The sequence below is a fragment of the Silene latifolia genome, chromosome X (genome assembly GCF_048544455.1).
Source record: "Silene latifolia isolate original U9 population chromosome X, ASM4854445v1, whole genome shotgun sequence".
In the NCBI taxonomy this organism is placed as follows: domain Eukaryota; kingdom Viridiplantae; phylum Streptophyta; class Magnoliopsida; order Caryophyllales; family Caryophyllaceae; genus Silene; species Silene latifolia.
The window spans coordinates 308,614,016-308,633,492 of record NC_133537.1 but is presented as its reverse complement, the minus strand read 5'-3'; the positions used below and the strand labels follow the sequence as shown (position 1 = coordinate 308,633,492).

Below are 19,477 nucleotides of genomic sequence, written 5' to 3'. Positions count from 1 at the left end.
CGTCAAACAAATAACCATCCCCCATCCCCCATGTCTCTGCCTCTCCTCAACATCTCCAATGGACGCCCCCCATTTTGGTGTCAGCGATACCAGTGGCCATGTCGATGACAATGACAATGAAGGTTCCTCAGCAACCAAAGGTGATATTTCCGGAATTCTGTGTGGAAATGTCAATCCCTCCTCAGGTAATGAGAATTCTCATGAGGCTCTCTGAAGCTTTCATGTCCTCAGTTGCTTTTACACCAATTAATTTTATGGATCGATACCCTAATCAGATAATTCGTCGACCGGCTTTGAGCCTATTGACATGGAATGCACAAGGTGCTGACAGTAATGCTTTTTTCTCGATGCTTAAAGAGATAAATAGAATTAATAAACCTCAAGTGGTTGCTTTGGTTGAAACCCACATTAGTGGTTCTGTTGCACAGCGAGTTTGCGACAAAATAATTATAGGGGCAAGACTAGAGTGGATGCGACGAGTTTAAGTGGTGGAATATGGTTGTATTGGCATCCGTAGAAGTCACGGTTACACCTGTTATCCACCACTCGCACCACATCACGGTGGAAATTTCTCATGTGGGTGAAGTTCCGTGGTACTAGTCAGATATTTAAGCAAGTCCAGAGTCCACAAAAAAGAGGAATTATGGAGAGAATTGGAAGGATTTGCGAGAACACATGATAGACCATGGTTGGCTATGAGAGATTTCAATGATACTCGTTTCATCCAAGAAAGAAATGAAGATAGTGATGGTATGAGACGAAGATGTAATAAATTTAATGCTTGGTGCGAAAGTAATGACTGGATTGACCTTGATTATTCGGAGCCAGATTTTACTTGGGCAAGAGGCAACAGTTCAAATAACAGACAATGGGCTCGTTTAGATCGTGCGATATGTAATCCAGCATAGCGTACGATGTTTGCGGAAGGTTCACTTCGACATTTGGTGCAGAATCTATCCGATCACTGTCCTATTATTGTGAGTACTAGTAGGTTTGCACCTATTCCTAAAGTACATCGACCTTTCCGCTTTCAAGCTGCTTGGATGTGTCAAAACCGTTCGGAATTTGTCACGTCTATAATCAACCTTTCTTTCCTTTCATCCATATCTTCGCTGACCGACTACAAGAATGGAATAAGAACACCTTCCACAATATTTTTGCAAGGAAAAGAAGTCTTGAGAGGAGATTTTTGGGCATTCAGAAAAGACTTTCGCATGGGGGCTTAAATTATTTGCTGAATTTTGAGCGAAAGCTTAAGAAACAATTGGATGAAGTCTTAAGAGAAGAGGAACTTTTATGGTTTCAGAAATCTCGAATGGAGGCTTTTTGTGACGGAGATCGTAATACACGGTTGTTCCATTTGGGTACCATAATCCGTAGAAAACATAATAGGATTGAGGGGCTAAAGGATGTGATGGGAAATTGGGTTTGGGAGGCTGACATTATCAAGGATATGGTTCTAACCTATTTTCGAGATTTGTTTGCTGGTCCGGTTACGACTATTAATTTAGAAGGTTTGACTCTGGGACTCTTCCCTTAGTTAACGGGCCAGGAAAGCGAAAAATTAAGTCGCAACTATGTGGTTGCCGATGTTCAATATGCTCTGAGTCAGATGTCACCGTTCAAAGCACCTGGTCCGGACGGTTTCCAAGATCTGTTTTATCAATCACAGTGGGACACAATTTCACCAAGTTTGTGTGCAATGATATTTGGCACTCTTCATGATAATGTGTTACCAGAGGGATTAGGAGAAACTTTTATTTCTTTAATTCCTAAAGTGGATCACCCTCATCTTCTTTCACAATTCAGACCGATTGGTTTATGCAACGTGGCCTACAAGATTATCACGAAAATGATTATCAATCATTTAAAACCAATCCTGCCTATCCTTATCAATCTGGTGGAAAGTAGTTTTGTCCCACGACGTCAAATTTCTGACAACATTATTATTGTCCAAGAAGCTTTTCATTCCATGCGAAGTCGGAAAGGAAAGACCGGAATAATGGCGCTTAAATTAGACCTTGAGAAAGCGTATGATAAACTTGAGTGGCCGTTTATTGAGTTTTCTTTACGTGATATGGGGTTAGCTACTAGAATGATCAACACTATTATGCGTTGCATCAAATCTGCTACCTTAAATGTCCTTTGGAATGGAGAAAGAACGGAGCCGTTTGCACCCACACGAGGTATACGTCAAGGGGATCCCCTTTCTCCATATATTTTTACAATTTGTATGAAAAAGTTGAGTCAAATTATTGAAGAGCATAATCGTGTTGGACATTGGAAAGGCTTCAATATCTATCGAGGAGGGCCTACTGTAACGCACCTATTTTTCGGGGATGATATAATATTATTTGGTGAAGCAACATTGGAAAAAGCTCGGGTGATTAATAGAAGTTTTGATGCGTTTTGCACAGCCTCCGGACAAGGAATAAGCAGGGCAAAATCTAAAGTGTTTTTCTCATCCAATGTTGATGGTGTGGTGTTGGAGCTAGTGTCCTCCACAGTTACTGTGATAACGTATATAAATCTCTTATAGGTTCACAGGGTATACTTAGTATTTTATCAGTTGATTAACGTTATATAATAACGGTTGGCTTGCTAGAAGTTTGACGTTATTATCATACTGATGGCGGTGATCAACTGGTCCCTAAAAGTCACACCTAAAGGATGTGTTTGAGAGATGTGATTATATGTAAATATAATCACATTGAGGCCTTATATGACTAAACGGTTAGTCCATGTATTTGACTAAAAGGTTAGTCAATGTGATGATGAGACGGTTATTTAATACAATTAAATAATATTAGTTGAAACGAATTAATTGTTAATTCGTAAATTGAATATAAACTGTTATATTTAATTAATGTATATAATGTTAGCTTAAATGAATTAAGATGTTAATTCGTAATTAAACGTAAACGATTATATTTAATAAGCAAATTATAAATATGCGATATTTATAGTTAATGTATATATTATACGAAATTGTCATAATAAATGATGACAGGCCTGTATTAATAAATCGACTACAAACTGTTGTGTATAGACTTATTAATACGGGACGACATAAATGACAATTGATAAATAATACACATTTTATACATTTTGATAACAACCAAAAATAAGAAGATTTTCTCCTTATTTTTGGTGGTTGGTCAAACCGAAAAAGGAGAAAAAGAGGAAGAAAAATATCTTCCCCTAATTCTCCCCATTTGGACGGTTTAAGAGGGATAGGTGAGGATTATTTTTTTCACTTCCTTTTTGACCTAATTCTCTCATCACAAAAAAACCCTAAAATCATTAGAAATTAGGGATCTCATTCTAGTAAAAGGAGAGGCATTTCTTGAAGCATTTTGGGTGCAACGATTAGGAGAATATCAATCTCGATATTTGTTCTTAGGCCTAATTACTAGGACCAAAGGTTGATTCTAATCTCTACTCTTTTTGTTTATGCAATTTCGTTTATGACTCGCAATTTCATAATTATAATTTCGTTATAATCCGAATTTCTTGATGAAGTATACCGATATTTTCCACAAGTGGATGTTCAAAGTATAACTAATGAACTTCAAATTTCCAACACGGATGACTTAGGTATGTACCTAGGGATGCCTACGCTGAATGGGCGAGTCACCAAGGAGTCGTTTGAGTTCATAGCTAAAAAGGTTGATAAGCGTCTTACGGGCTGGAAGTCTAAGAATTTGTCGCTAGTAGGAAGAGTCACTCTAATCGAATCAACACTCTCATCCATCCCAACAGATGCAATGCAAACGGCCAAGCTTCCTCGATCGCTGTATGGTGATTTGGATAAAAAGGTGAGACGTTTTCTATGCGGTGGGAATCAGGAAAACAAGGCTCTTAGTTTAGTGTCTTGGGACACGGTTACTAAAGATAAAGATTGAGGTGGACTTGGGCTGAGGTCCATGAGACAGGTTAATACTGCGTTTATGGCCAAGCTTGGGTGGCGGGTCCTCTTAGAACCAAACTCAATTTGGGCCAGAATTTTTCGACATAAGTATTGCATGGGAAGGTGTGATATGGATATGTTCAAGAATAAATCAGCCAGCTCGAATGTATGGAGAGGAATAGCGGATGTAATTAAGACGCTAAAACCGAGCTTCAATACATCTATTGGGAACGGTAAAGCTACTCAATTCTGGAAACATACATGGGCTACAAAGGTACCTCTGGAATCCTTTACACCTTTGCAAATTCCTGCCCAGTTGATCAAGAAAAAGGTGGAGGACATGTGGGACAGTACCTCGGGGTGGAGATGGGAATTGTTTGCGGATTTCTTCTCTTTTGAAATTTTACAAACTATTGCATCTTTTGAGGTTATATCAGGGGGTGAGAATGAGGATCGTATTTTATGGGCAGCGACACCATCCTGTTTCTTCTCCATTAAATCAGCTATTAGGTTATTACGAAATGATGCTGATGAAGAAAGAGGAGTGTATTGGAAATTGTCATGGAAAACATGGATTCCGCAACGAATACGAGTATATTTTTAGCTGCTATTACATGATAAAATAATGTCCAACTCGAATCGCACTCGACATGGTCTCACTGATGACCTATGCTGTGGAGTGTGCAATGACATTGAGAAAACGATGTTACACCTGTTGCGGGACTGCCCGATTGCGAAGAAGGTTTGGAGTTTATTTCCGCAGGCTAAAACACAGGAATTTCTTGCCCCTAATAATGTAAAGTGTTGGGTAGTGGAAAATATATCAAAAGGGAAAAAGGACGAGATAGATTGGTGGCCATCCATGCTTTCAGTCATAATTTGGTGGGCGTGGAGATGGCGGAACTGTCGTGTTTTTAATCGAGTTAAAGACATAGCTCGAAACACATACACCTTTATTATGGAGGGTGTTGGACCTTTAGTCCTTATTAATTGTTTTGATAATGACAGTAATGATTTGTATGTGGACTTAATATTATAAACATATGCGTGTAATTGTGTGCTTAAGTCTTAATTTAGAAAGGAACAATTACAATGACGCAAGCTTGAAGTTTGGACCAAGGAGGTACAACTTCAAATACACTTGATCGATGTATTCAAGCGAGATCAATATTAAAAATCAACCACGAGACTCAAGATGAGAGACTTGTGAAGAGACGATTCGTTTACTGAAAATCTACTGAAGATTAGATAGTATAGGTCGTCATCCGGTAATGGTTTTACTTTGTTTGATTTAACGGTTAGTGAAGTTATGACCTCACAGCCATAACTTCATTGCTAGACAAAAATGATGCGTTAATTTTTGGAAAATATATTTTTAATGATTTATAAAATAAGAGAGTATTTATTTTAATTAGAATTATTTAATAAGAATTTAAGTTGAATAAACTATTGGTTTGTAACACGATATTTATATCGTCATGCAACCTAGGGCTTTAACTAAATTCTATCTCAATTTGTTGTGGGCTATAGAAGCAAGAAGTGGACCGAAGGAGGCCTAGAGGCCAGCCAAACCCTAGGTGGCCGAAACCCTAGGGAGGCCGAATCCCTAGGAGGCCAAACTCCTCCTTCCTTTTGCTTCTTACTTGTTCATCAAGTTGTTAGGGATTTATTCTTCCAGAACATTCCCATGCCCTAATTCCAGAACATTCCTAAACCCTAATTCACTCTACTATAAATACTCTCATTCATTCAACAATAATTGTTGACACACACATCTACATTTTTTAGAGAGAAAAATATTTTAAGCAAAATTCTTTGAGCTTTATTTCTTATTTTCAAATTTGCTTATACAAAAATTGCGCATCAATTTTGTCAATCACTCGAAGAAAAATCGTTATAGGATACTAAATACACAAGGGTATTATACTCACTCGCATAACGTGAGATTAGTATTTATCGTTGTATTTTTCTTATTAACGTAAGAGCAACCTAGAGTATTTAGCGATACTCAATCTGAGTTAAAATCATATAGTTGATTATACGAGTGGATTGATAATTTTTGTAATCCGGAGAAAAGTACTAAAAATTATTAATCGAGAATAGTGGACGTAGGTTTCGACTTGTGAAACAGAACCACTTCAAAAATCCTGTGTGTCTCTCTTTCTCTCTCTCTCTTTATTATTATTATTTCGATTTTGCATTTATTATTAGTAATTTAATTAGTTGATTTTAATCAATAAAATCAAATAATTATTTTATATCATATAAATCGAAAAAGCGGTCATCGTTTTTAATACTCAATTCACCCCCCCCCCCCCTCTTTCGTATTCGATCAATAGACTCCTCAGAGCGAATCTGGGAAGTTCGACATGCCAAGGAATCAATTGATGTGGGCATCACAGGAAAGGTACAAGGATACCAAGAGGTTTTTGTTAGGTGGATTACACCGCCGACGAATTGGATGGCTCTGAACATTGATAGGGCGTCTAAAGGTAATCCAGGTCTGTCTGGAGTGGCTGGGTTGTTTCGTGACTCATCTGGTAAGATAGTGAAGGCGTTTGCGGAAAGGCTTGGAATAGCGACAGTAACTCGAGCTGAAATTATGGCCTTACGAAGGGGACTAGTCATGGCACTAGAGCTTCAAGTTACACATTTAATCATTCAAACGGACTCGAAGGTTGTTCGAGCGCTGATGGAGGCATCTTTTGAATTCCCTACAGCCTATTCCCACATGATTCAGATTTGTCAAACTATTATACGAGACAATCCATGGAGAATTAAGCTTCAACAAATATATCGAGAGGCTAATGCGTGTGCGGATTGGTTAGCGAACGAGGGTGTTCGTCTGACATAGCAGCTCATTTCTTTTGACTATGAAGATGTATCGGATCCTCTGTTCCGACCGATGGAGAACGATATTGGCGGAGTTTCATGGCCGAGAGTTGTTTCGTTTTACTCGTAGTTATGTGCTCTGTTTTGTAGTTTAGTTGGTCGTTTGCTCTTTGTTGTGTTTTGTTTTCTTGTTATGCTTCTCGACACCAAAAAAAAAACCTTCTCTCTACAATTATCTGTCTTTATTTCACAACACGTTATCAGCACGAGTCTTAAACAACTGAGCTAAAGAGATTCTTTTATGGTTTTATAGTGTTAATTTGTTGATACTTCATATATTATTAAGATCTGGTAATCAGGAGGTCCATATCAGACTTTATTATTTTATTCCGCTAATCAAGGTATATTTTGTTAGACTCTACGGTTGTTAATTGAGATCTATTTATCTCATGCGTTAATTATTTCATATGAAACTAAATTAAACCGCAATATTACTTCAATGGTTGGAGCCTTTCATGCATGTTGGCGTTGAATTTCATAAATTTAAGAATTATAATAAGATTAACATTCAATAAAGGTTTCGTTTTTCTTTAATAAAATATGATTTTTTGTATTCCCTTTAAGCTTGAGAACATCTCACCCATGCTGATGTGAATTGAGATTTTGTTCCATAAATTCTCCTATTAGTTGCTATTAATTTACTCATGCATGATAGGAATCATAATTGAGTTTGGTAATTGGATTTCTACTCGTCAATTTCGGTTGGTTGTCAATTATTTTGTATCTCTAAATTGGATAAAAACTCCGTCTTAATGAATTGTTTATTTGCTCGAGCATATGTTTTTTTTATATTTGTATGATAATCTCTAAACCTTTCATAAGTTATTTAATATTGAGCTATAACCCAATTGATACCGATTAAGTAGAGAAAAAAAAAGGCTAATCTTATCAGACGGAGTATATAATTATTATCAAAATACGATCTTTATTTACGTTGTATGTCATTACTTTCATGTTGATGCTTTAACATAGAATGGCTCGTAATACTTAATTGAAATCATCGAACGAGCATGTTGTATTGTTGGTTTATGATAGCTAATCATATAGATGCTTGTTATTAATGGTAATTATTGTTTAATGAATGTATGTATGACCTAATGTTCTATTCATTCTGTATCGTTGAATTGGTATATACTCACCGTACAATGTAATATTCCAATGTTGTGATATATGATCTTGTATGCGCATTCGATAATGCTTAACTGTACTCCATATTTGACACATTTATTGGAGATTCTCACATAGTTTTGTTTTTTACTACTAATTATCATCATATTATTCAAGTTGTTGTTGTTCAAGGAGTTGTCGATAGAATATTTGTTTACTGATTATCAGGTGCTTGATAATATTATGTTCCTTGCTAATCGTATATATTGCATCATCGCCTTAAGTTCAGGTATATAATATAATTTTGTATGATTCGTTATAAGACAACATTACTTTTACCATATAATTTATAATATTTCTTTGGCCCTATACTCCATTCAGAGTAATCTTATAATGATGTAAATATTCTTGGACAGTTGGACCTAAAAGTTTTATATAAGCGGTCAACAAGTTTTAAAAAAGGACATATCATATAATTTTGAATCTGAAATTCCAAAGATTTATTTTATAAAGATGAGCACATATGTCCACGTAAAGACTTTGACCTGAAGTTCGGAGTTTTAAAAGGTGTGTAGTAATTTAAAACCGTCTCATCAGTATAATATATTAATATTGTATAAGTGTAAGTGGCCAGAAGTCCACGCCTATGAGTATATGAACCGCTGTTCAATTTAAAGCGGTCTTTATAAAAGGCAAATTTATTTGCGACTTGATTCTTATTCACCTGAAGTTGAACAGTATAATGTGATATGAAATTTGATCCATTCAAGTGAACGTGACGTCTCATAAAGACTCTGTCTGTAATAGAGATCGAAAATATAGCGTTATGATAAGCCTAACATTGCGGCCTTAATTGAGTCTAATAATGTGGCATCTGATGAGCCAAGTAAATAAGCCTTAATTGAGCTTAATGACGTGGCCTTGTTGAGCCAAATTTGTTCATTGAAAGAAATGAAAATATCCCATGAAAGTGAATATCTCATGAAAAGTCATGTGACAATATGAGACTCGTATATACAAGAGTTGGATAAAAAAAATGAATGATATATGCGCTGAAATTTTGATATTCATACTATGACCAAAGTTCTTATTGTTTACATATACTGAATTATGACCTGTGTTCATAATATTTGCAAATATTGAAACTGTGACTTGAAGTTTACAGTGATTATAAACTCTCACATTTCATATAGTGAGTATTATTTTGAGTATTAATATTAAGAATGAACTCGGTGTTCATACATGAATGTCTGCAAATTATGCGACAAGTTTGAAAATTCATAATCATATCAAACCGATTCAAAACATTCCCTGAAGCTTATGAGATATTATGTTTTGAGGATGAAATTATTTTATCTTCCATACAAGTAATGTAGTCCTATAGACACATTACATAATAACTTTTTTTAGAGGCTATTATTCCCAGAGAATAATATGGCATTGCTTTACTGATATAATAAAAGTATCAAAGTATACCACCAACAATGGTTAAGTATGAGGATGTATATATTTTCATGAATTATGTGTTTATTTTAAAACACTGGTATTCCCACTAGAAGTGGACATTACTTCACATTTAAAATAAGAGTGATAATGTGACCAACATATAATATATTGTGAAGTAAATGGTCGAAAAATACAACTAGTTTGAAAGTTGTTGAATCATCTCCGATCCTTAAAGAGAATCATTGATTCGTAAGTTGAATTACGATCAACTTACATGTATTACCATGCTATATAGCACATTGAAACATGCGTTGTGATAAGCATGCATATGTCATCATTGTATATGTTGACGATTATAATTGTTGGTCATATGAAAATACTCAAAGAGTAATATATTCCCTATTGGAATATTGACGAGTCTTGCCTACATATATGAGACAATTATTGTGTCATATATCACATCATTTGTCCGGTTGGATAAAGTATTATTAACCATAAGATTAGCATGGTGAATAAGTCAACAAAATATGGCATGTGATAAGTGAAATTATTGAGATACATCCAATTCTGATTAAAGATTGCCGTGTATTTTTGGCAAACTAAGAAAGTTGACATGCAATAATTCATATGTGACAAATTAAAGCCATCTGGGTTCTTACTATACCCGTTTTGATAAACCTTGAGTTTATCTTCAAGAAAAGATAAGTGCTGAAATTATCTCATGTAGAAATTTTAATAAAGGGAAGACACTACACTGTGATTCAGTATATATGACGTTGGAGATCTAAACTACTCGTTATAGAATAAAGAACTTAAATGTTCGTGTATGGATTGTGTTTAGGTGATTTTTACCAAATTGATTGTTTCGGGTCAATGCGGTCTTACTCGTTAATTGTTTGGTTGATCGTTTGTATGTAATGCGTAAATAAGGAAATAAAGTGCGTAGGGTAAATTGACACGTAAGATTTGGTGACGCGCAAAACCCCATGTGAGAACAACCGTGGGAGGGACAGTACCCTGCCAATATTGCACTAGCTTTGAATGAGAGGATGAATACAATTGAGACGTAATGTAAATCTTGCTAGCACGAAGTATTGTGTTCGTGAGATCTTGAATGTCCTCCTTTGATTGCTACCTTGACTATTTATAGGATAAGAACCCTAGATGTATCTTACCATGATTATGGAAAGGAATATAACTTCCATAATAACTCTTGCCATAACACGCGGTCTCCCTTCATTTTCCCTGATCTCCCTGACTTCTCCCTGAACCCTTTCCTAAACGCGGACGCTTTCCCAATGGGCCCCGTCTCTCTTCACACGCATCTTGGCCCACCTATCCTTCCACCCGTGGACTCTCCTTCCACCATACCTCCCTTCAAGGCCCATTTCCTTAACAACTTTACCAAGTGGGCTCTGCCTTTACTTATACCCATTTAGATATGGTATCCGCTTCCCTTTTCCAAAACTCGTCCAAGATTTTATTTTTACAAACAATTTTTCTATGACACATATTTCTGCCACCGTCTGGAGGGTTCTCCTTTACTCTCTGGCCGCTTGTCAAAATAATGGAAACTCCATCTCTCTGGGCGATCTGGCCCACATGTATGATATCAGGTCCCTGGGTAGGGGCCAATTCTCACTCCGGGGCTCTGGCGAGGCTCCTTTCAAGCACGTGTCGAAATCTCGGGATGAGAAATGGTTCGAAGACTTCTTCTTTGTAAGGAAGGCTTCTATCCAGCCGCCTGCCGACTATATCTTTGGGAAATGGGTCATAACTTCGAGTAAGTACCCTCCTTGTCACCTGATTTGTTTATCTTGTTGCTTACTAGCTTACTTTATTACCTTCGTGCAAGTCCCTGCTACCTGACCCGTATTGGCGCCCAGATCCCTGCACGCAACAAGTTATTATGCATTCCTCAGTTAGAGAGGAAGTTTCCTGACCTGCTTCCTGGATTTTCTCCTGCTTCTTCCTCCAACCCCCTTCAATCAGCTCACATCATGTCTTCTGGTAAGCTACCTATAGTCGTTTATGTTTGCATGCAACCTGGCTGACTGTCTGGTCCCTCCTGACACCTGCAATGATGACTTATCTGCAGGCTCAAAGATTGATCCTGTGGAGGCCATCCTCCAAAGTGTTAAAAGAAAAAGATCTGCTGCCAGCCCTGATGTGGCGTCTGCCTTCAAGAGGAGTGCTACCGCTACCTCCTTCCAGACGGCTCCTACTCATTCCAGCTCCGTACGGCCTGAACCCTTAGTGGTCGACCCGCTGTCTCGTCATCCTTCTACTCCTCCTACCAGTCCTCATGCTTCTGCCAGCGGAGGCATCATTGCTCTCTTCCCAGAGGGTTTTGGGAATGTGGATAAGGTGCCATACTGGCCAGAGATTGACCAGCTGCTTTTTCCTTCTGTGGTTGACGCTTTCTCAGAATTTAACCCTGAGGAGATGGCTGAGAATGATGTGCACAACGCTTTCATGGTGAGTGTTTCCATTTCACTTGTTCCAAATCTTTTACCCTCGATTCCCTGCTGACTTTGTCTTTTCTTGCTCCCAGGCCTTTCAGTCTGCCCTCTATAACAAGAAAATGATCAATATAGTGCAGACTACCAGCCGTGCCACTAGTGCCAGGAACAGGGAGCTGACTGGGTCCGTTGCTGATTTAGAGAAGCAGCGTGCTGACTTGAGGGGAAGGGTGGCTGAGCTAAAGGCAGATCTTGCTGGCGCAAAGAGGATGCTGAAGGAGGGAGTTGATCAGCTGGCTCGTACTCAGGAGGTTTGCACCACGTTCTCTGACTCCTTGAAATGCTCTGAGGAGAGGATCAACGAGTTGATCACCCTGGCCACAAATATCGTTGCCTATGCTACCTGGCGGGGAAAGATCAGCGAAATGCGTGCTGCCCTTGAGGAGCCTCCAACTCTGCAAGCTATTGAAGAAGAAGAGAGGCAGTTGGAGACCCTGTACCCGGTGCAACCTGACTTGAGCGTCCTGATGCCTGAAGTTGGCGAGGTGAATTCTCCTGCGCTGGCTAAGCAGGCTGCTGCTAGAGACGCAGGGTTGCCCCAGGATGATGCTGACGGAGCTCAGGAAGCTATGGCAGCTGAGGGTGCACAAGCTGGTCCGGTACCTGAAATAGATGGTCAGCGGGAGGAGGCAGATGAGATGCAAGATGTGGAGGTCATTAACGTGACCGAAAATTAAGAAGTTTTATTTTATCAGCGAACTTTTTGGCAGTCTGGCCCTGTGGTGGCAGACTTGTAATATTTTAAACCTTTTTCTGGTAGCTCGCCATGGTGACGATTAAACTCTGGGGCCGTACTTTTGGCCATATTTTTGGAATGCCCCTTGCCTTAATTTGGCAAGTTTAGATTATATCTTGTGTGCTTGTCTTTAGTTTTCCTTGGTTTTAGGAAGTTGCCGTGTCAGCCTGCTGGCTGATTTAGGCGAGTCATGTCATCCTGAGGAGGCTGACTATTAGACTCAGCTAGCTACCGTTTCTGTCTACTGACTGACTTAGGCGTGTGCCGCACTTGTAAGGAGGGGTGGCCGTGTCAACCTAAGAGGTTGATTTAGACCGATCGTGTCGCCCCAAGAAGGTCGACCCGCACTCGCCTAGTCGCCGTGTCGGTCGATGACCGATTTAGGCGTATCTTTGTCAGCTTTTACTACTTAACCTTGTTCATGACGCAAGGTGTGTTCATCATGTTTTAGAGCCAACATGAGGCGTATGTTAGGCAAGTTTATCGTCGTTCTAGGACCAATGGGACGTTGCAGGATTCTGGTTGCTCAGAGATCCCTACGTTCCATATATGTGTGCATGCATGCTGGGGCCCTGATTAATTGCGATTAGTGCGAGCTACGACCAGGAGGTGGTGTCAGGGGTAGCTGGGTAAGCGTGTTTAGCTGTTAACCAGGCTCCCTTTCGTATGTTCCACAGTCCGCCTGGTGAGGGTGCTCCTGGTGGAGGAAGTAGTTAGGCATGTTGAGTGCCATGAGCCTTGTCACCCCACATTGGCAGTTGACAGTCCTGCTAGATATACTTTCAACGTACCGTAGACATTAGGATTCAGAGTGATGTACTTAGAGAAGCCTGAAAACAGAAAAGTCTATTAAAATGGTGTGAAGTACCTGACGCCATCTCATGGGGTACCAGAGCAATTGTAGTCCCAAGACGCTGTCAGATGACACCATTCAATAGCAGTTTAAAATTTTGAAAGAGTTAGAGACACCGGAAATGGGAATGAAATTGGTAGTATGCCTACTACCGGACTTTCTTTTATTTTAAAATAACTTGGCTTTTCATAGTACATTACCCTGTAGGCTAAAATCTACTTATTATTAAAAGTAATATCTCTTCAGGTGAAGTATGTTCCATGGGCGTTGTATGATTTGACCGTCCATAGTCATCAGTCTGTATGCGGCATGGCAAACAACTCCTTCTACCTGGTATGGTCCTTCACATTTCTAGGCGAATTTGTCTGCCTTTCAATTTTTAGTGTTTTGGAACACTTCACGGAGAACCAGGTCTCCTACTTCCAGGAGCCTGACTTTCACATTCTTGTTGTAACTCCTGGCCACTGACTGCTTGTAGGCAGCTAGACGTATTTTTGCACTTGCTCGTAGCTCGTCTACTGTTTCCAGGCTCCTGACCATCTCTGCATTGTTCAGTTCCTCTGTCATACATCCATAACTATGAGTGGGAACCAGAACCTCTGACGGAATGACTGCTTCCACGCTAAACACCAGGCTGAAGGGTGTTTGGCATGTTGCTATCTTTGGCATCGTTCTATCTTACCATAACACTAGTGGCAATTCATCTGCCCACTTTCCTCCTAACTCCTGTAACCTCCTTCTCAGATTATCCATGATAATTTTGTTGCTGGATTCAGCTTGCCCATTAGACTTTGGAGTCCTAGATGCTGATTTTTTCAAGGTTATGTTCCACCTGGCACAGTATCCCTCAGCATCGTTGGAGATGAATTGTGAGCCATTGTCACATATGATCTCTGACGGGATACCAAATCTGCAGATGATATTGCGTTTTATGAAAGAGATGACCTGTTTGTCCTTTACTTCTGTGAATGCTTCTGCCTCTATCCACTTAGAGAAGTAATCTGTCATCGCCAGCATCCATATTCTGTTCCCTATGGCTCTTGGTAGGGGGCCTACTATGTCCATGCCCCATGTCATCAACGGCCAGGGAGAAATGATAGGGTGTAAGGTCTCTGCTGGCTGATGGATCATTGGTGCTGAGCGTTGGCAGGCGTCACACTTACGTGCGTATTCTGCTGCATATGCCCTCATTGTGGGCCAAAGGTATCCTTGTCTAATAGCCTTATTTGACAGACTCCTGCCCCCTGCATGGTTTCCACATTCACCACTGTAGAGAGCATGTAACACAGTCTGTGCCTCCTCCTTGTCCAGGCATCGTATGTAGGGACCTACCAGTGACTTCCTGAAGAGTGTATCATCAATTAGTATAAATTTGGAGGCCTTCACTCTGAAAGCTCTTACTTCCTTCTTGTCGTCTGGGAGCTTACTATGACGTAGCCAGTCTAGGTAGGGTGTACGCCAATCCCAGTCATCTGCCTGTATAGCTGGTTGGTCAGGCGGCTGGTCGGCTGGCTGAGAGCCTTCCCCTCCCTCCGTAGTTGTCTGAACTCCCACTTCGTCCTGCGGATCCTCCAGCTCTCTTTTATCTATTCCATCTGCCTTCTGGATAGAAGTCTCCAGCATGTGTGCGATGGGAATGCTGGATAGTTCTGTTGGTTTGAATGTTGCGCCAGAGTTGCTAGGGCATCTGCTTCCACATTCTGATACCTGGGAATCTGCTTAAGCTTGCAGGTTTTGAATTTTTGCTTTAACTCCTTCGCTACCTTTAAATATGCAATCATCTTTGAATCTCTGGCTATAAACTCGTCATTCACGTGGTTGACTATTAGCAGGGAGTCACTGGATATATGCAAGTGCCTGACTCCTAACTCCAGAGCTAGCTGCATTCCTAGTATCAAAGCCTCGTATTGTGTTTCGTTGTTAGTTGCCTTAAATTCACATCTTACTGCTTGTGCTATCAGATCTCCCTGTGGTGACCGCATGATTAACCCTACACCTGCCCCCTTTGATTGGAGGCTCCGTCGATGTGCATCTTCTAGATCTCTTTGTCCATGTTCCCTTCTACGGTAAGGTTTTCCTCATCTGCCAGATTTTGGATGGCTGAACTGAAGTCTGAGACAAGTTCTGCTAATGCTTGCGATTTGATTGCTGTTCTGGGGTCGTACTGGATATCATACCCACTAAGGTGTACAAACCATTTGACATTCTGCCTGACAGTTCGGGTTTCCTCATGACAGACTTCAGCGGGTAGTTGGTTACAACATGTATGGTGTGGGACTCAAAATAGGGGCGCAGCTTATAGGATGCTACTACCAGAGCTAGTACTAGTTTTTCGAGAGATGTGTACCTGGTCTCTGCTGGTAGTAGAGACTTGCTTACGTAGTATACTGGCCTTTGTTCCTTCTCCTGCTCTCTGACTAGAACAGCACTCACTGCCACCTCTGTGACGGCCAGGTAGAGGAACAGTGGTTCTCCTGGTTACGGTTTTGACAGCAGTGGTGGGTTGCTGAGGTAGTGTTTTAGCTCCTTGAATGCTTGCTCGTGGTCTGCGGTCCACTCAAACTTCTGGCTCTTTCTTAGTATGTCGTAGAATAGCCTACACTTATCTGAGGATCTTGAGATGAACCTTCTCAGGGCTGCTACCTTGTCAGCTAGTCTTTGAACGTCTTTAGGTTTTTCAGGTGACTCCAATTGCAAAACTGCTTTGATTTGCTCGATGCTGGCTTCTATTCCTCTTTGAGTTACAATGTAGCCTAAGAATTTGCCAGAGGATACCCCGAAGGTGCATTTGGATGGATTTAGATTCATTTTGTATTCCCTCAGGGTGCTGAATGTTTCTGCCAGGTGTCGCATATGATTTTTGGCTTTCTCTGATTTTACCACCATATCATCGATATATATCTCCATAGTTCTTCTTCTCTGCTCATTAAACATGCGGTTGACCAGCCTTTGAAAGGTGGAACCTGCATTCTTTAGGCCGAATGGCATGACGTTGTAATAATATATTCCTCTTTCAGACATGAATGCCATCTTCTCTTGATCTGCGGGATCCATCTTGATTTGATTGTAGCCACTCCATGCGTCCAGAAATGTCAGCATCTCATGTCCAGCTGTCGCATCCACCATTGCATCGATATGAGGTAGTGGGAAGGGATCTTTAGGACATTCTTTGTTGAGGTCGGTGAAGTCCACGTATACTCTCCATTTTCCTTTCTTCTTAGGCACCACCACCACGTTGGACAACCATTCTGGGTATTTTACCTCTCTTATTTTCTTTGCTGCCAGAAGGCTATCTACCTCTTAATTAATTACTTTGTTTCTTTCTGCTTCAAACTTCCTTCTTCTCTGCTGGATGGGCTTATACTTTGGGTCCACAGTAAGCTTATGCGTTATGATGGATGGGTCTATTCCTATCATGTCGTCGTGCGACCAAGCAAAACAGTCCATGTTATCTTGTAGAAATTTGATTAGTTGTTGTCTCAAGCTACCTGTGCATCCAGCTCCAATTAGCACGATTCTCTCTAGGTGCAGCTTGTACAAGTTGATTTAATATAATTCTTCAACTGGGGGCTCAATGTACTCGTCCTGGACAGGCTGCTTCTGTAATTGCTATGCGGGAGGGCTGGCAGTGCACTTTAGTGCCTTCTTGTAGCAGCGTCTAGCTTCCTCCTGATCTCCCCGTATTGTCTCTACTCTCCATAGTGTGGGAACTTTATGCACTGATGGTACGTTGAAGGGACTGCTTTCATCTGGTGTAGCCACGGCCTTCCCAGGATGACATTGTAGGTAAAGGGTCCGTCTATGACCAGGTACCTGACTTGCTTGTTGACTCCTGCCACGTAGGTTGGGATGACTACTTCGCCCAGTGAGTTGGCTGTCTCCCCGCTGAAGCCTACCAGCGGGATAGTTTTTTTTCTGTAAATCCTTCTCGCTAAATCCCATGTTTTCTATAGTCTTCAGCATGATCAGATTGACCGAGCTGCATGTATCTACCAAGACCTTTTTAACTGTGCAGTTAGCTGACACGGCTATCGCAACCCTATCAAAGATAAAACCTAACGGTCTCAACTAAAATGTAGTAGAGGCAGTCGAGTATCGAATCCACAGGGAGGTAATGCAATTATAGCTGTCTAATTCTAATCCTATGGTAACAATTGGGGGTTTGTTTGAATTTGATTCTAAACTACGAAGGTTAAAGAAAAGAGAGAAGGTAAAGAGCAGTAAAGGCAATAAAATATGATTAAACTATCAAGAAGAGAGGGACATGTCGGGAACTCGGTTCACTACGGTAGTCCCGTGACTCAGTTTGTAAATGATTCGATTTAACTAATGTGAGACGGATCTTTGAAAAGGTCCTTTCGGTCCACTTTCTATCCTAAAATACCACTAACTTAACTTTCATCCTCATTAGGGTAGTCTACTGTTTATAGCAGGCCTATTTAGTCCAATCTTTCGATCCAGGATTAATTTTTGCCAGATTAAAGGGTGACATAGAAGCGTGCACTCAACTAGGTCGGATAAATACAATTAAATTGCTATAGTGACAGAGTCTCGTAATCAATTCGTCTAATTCATTCACTACATCGTCACATTTCTACCGCAGATTCCCTAATCCCAACATGAAGGGGATTTAGCTACTCATATCGGTGATTAAGCTAACAACAATTAATCTCCCAGCAGAAAACATTATAAATGAATAATAAATTGCAATAAGGGAAATTAGGGCAAAAGAATGAATGCAAGAAACGAGAAATTAAAGCAACAAAAAGATTAATTATTATTAAGAATGAGAAAGGAATTACAATCCAAGCGAATCCGGCGTAAAGAACATAAAATCCGAGTAAAAGCAATCCCGAAATAAAGTAACAGTGAAGAGGAATAAAGCAGCGTTCTCAAGTTTACAGTAGAGTGTTTGATAATATGGAAGATAATCCTAATTAACCTAGTAAAGCGTGCTTAAATAGCAAAGCAAAAGAGTTTTGCGAAATAAAACATCACGCGGGCTAATTAAAGCCCAAACCCATCAAAACCACTCGATCGAGTGGTTTAAAACCACTCGATCGACCAACTCTTCAGCCAAAATAGCTCGATCGACCAAATAGTTACTCGACCGAGGACTTGGTCTTTGTGCAGCATGAGGTCGAGTGAAAAACCCCTCGATCGACCAACTAGGGGTATAGAAATCACTCGATCGATCATCAGAGGAAGTAAAAACCACTCGATCGAGTGGTAAACTGCTCGATCGAGTAACTATATCTTCATTTCAGCTCAAGTCCGCGTCTAAGTGCCTCGTATTTCGTGCCATGACACTTCCGAACACAGTATCTCACTCAGGAAAATCCCGTCTCCTCTAAATGCATGCAAAAAGGACGAAAAAGGGTACGATTCCACTACTTTCGCGTTCATTTCTACAAAATGGACAAAACGAACCAAAGTAGCCAATTCGGGGCAAAATATCATAAAAACAATATGAAAATGCGTAGAAATACGTGCTGAAATAGGCTAAAAAGACTATACATTAGGCACGTATCATTAGCCATTGACAGGGTGATAATGAGTGCATCATGATGTTCCCGTTCGTCATATGTATCTCCTTCATCAAAGGTAACAGCTGGTAGATCATTGTGAGAAATTATGCAAGATTTTGCTGGTCTATCTCCTTTGGTCTCGGTGGCATGTCTTTTAGCTGTTGAGTACGTCAGCCCACTTAAGTCTGAGCCGCATGTTATCAAGTTTATGATTTTGGTGCATGTGGGTGGAGTTGCAGGCTTCGCGGAGCATACCTTATCCTGCTGCTTGCCCCCTCGTGGTAATAGGTGGCTCGACTCTTCTTGCTCATACAGGCGCTTGATCTCTCTTCGTAGTGTGTAGCAGTCCTCGGTGTTATGCCCAATATCACGATGGAACTCACACTTCTTTTTGCTATCTTTTCGCCATGCCTGACCTTCTACTAGTGGCTTGGGCCATCTTACTCCGTCTCCCATCTCCTTGAGTGCCTTTAGGATTCCTCC

General features: G+C 40.3%; 1 protein-coding gene across 1 annotated transcript; it reads left to right on the top strand.

Annotated features, from left to right (window-relative positions):
* Positions 1–110: 110 nt before the first annotated feature.
* On the top strand, positions 111–4,514 carry LOC141620491 (uncharacterized). Its single transcript, XM_074437347.1, has 4 exons — positions 111–431; positions 1,541–2,186; positions 3,523–3,818; positions 3,936–4,514. The coding sequence occupies exons 1-4, from the start codon at positions 111–113 to the stop codon at positions 4,512–4,514; spliced, it is 1,842 nt and encodes a 613-aa protein (XP_074293448.1).
* The last annotated feature ends 14,963 nt before the right edge of the window (positions 4,515–19,477 follow it).

Coding starts and splice junctions, on each gene's coding strand:
- LOC141620491 (XM_074437347.1), top strand. CDS start 111: ATGACAATGAAGGTTCCTCAGCAACCAAAGGTGATATTTCCGGAATTC. Junction 432..1,540: donor GTGGTTCTGTTGCACAGCGA/GTTTGCGACAAA, acceptor CTCTTCCCTTAG/TTAACGGGCCAGGAAAGCGA. Junction 2,187..3,522: donor GCCGTTTGCACCCACACGAG/GTATACGTCAAG, acceptor TTCTTGATGAAG/TATACCGATATTTTCCACAA.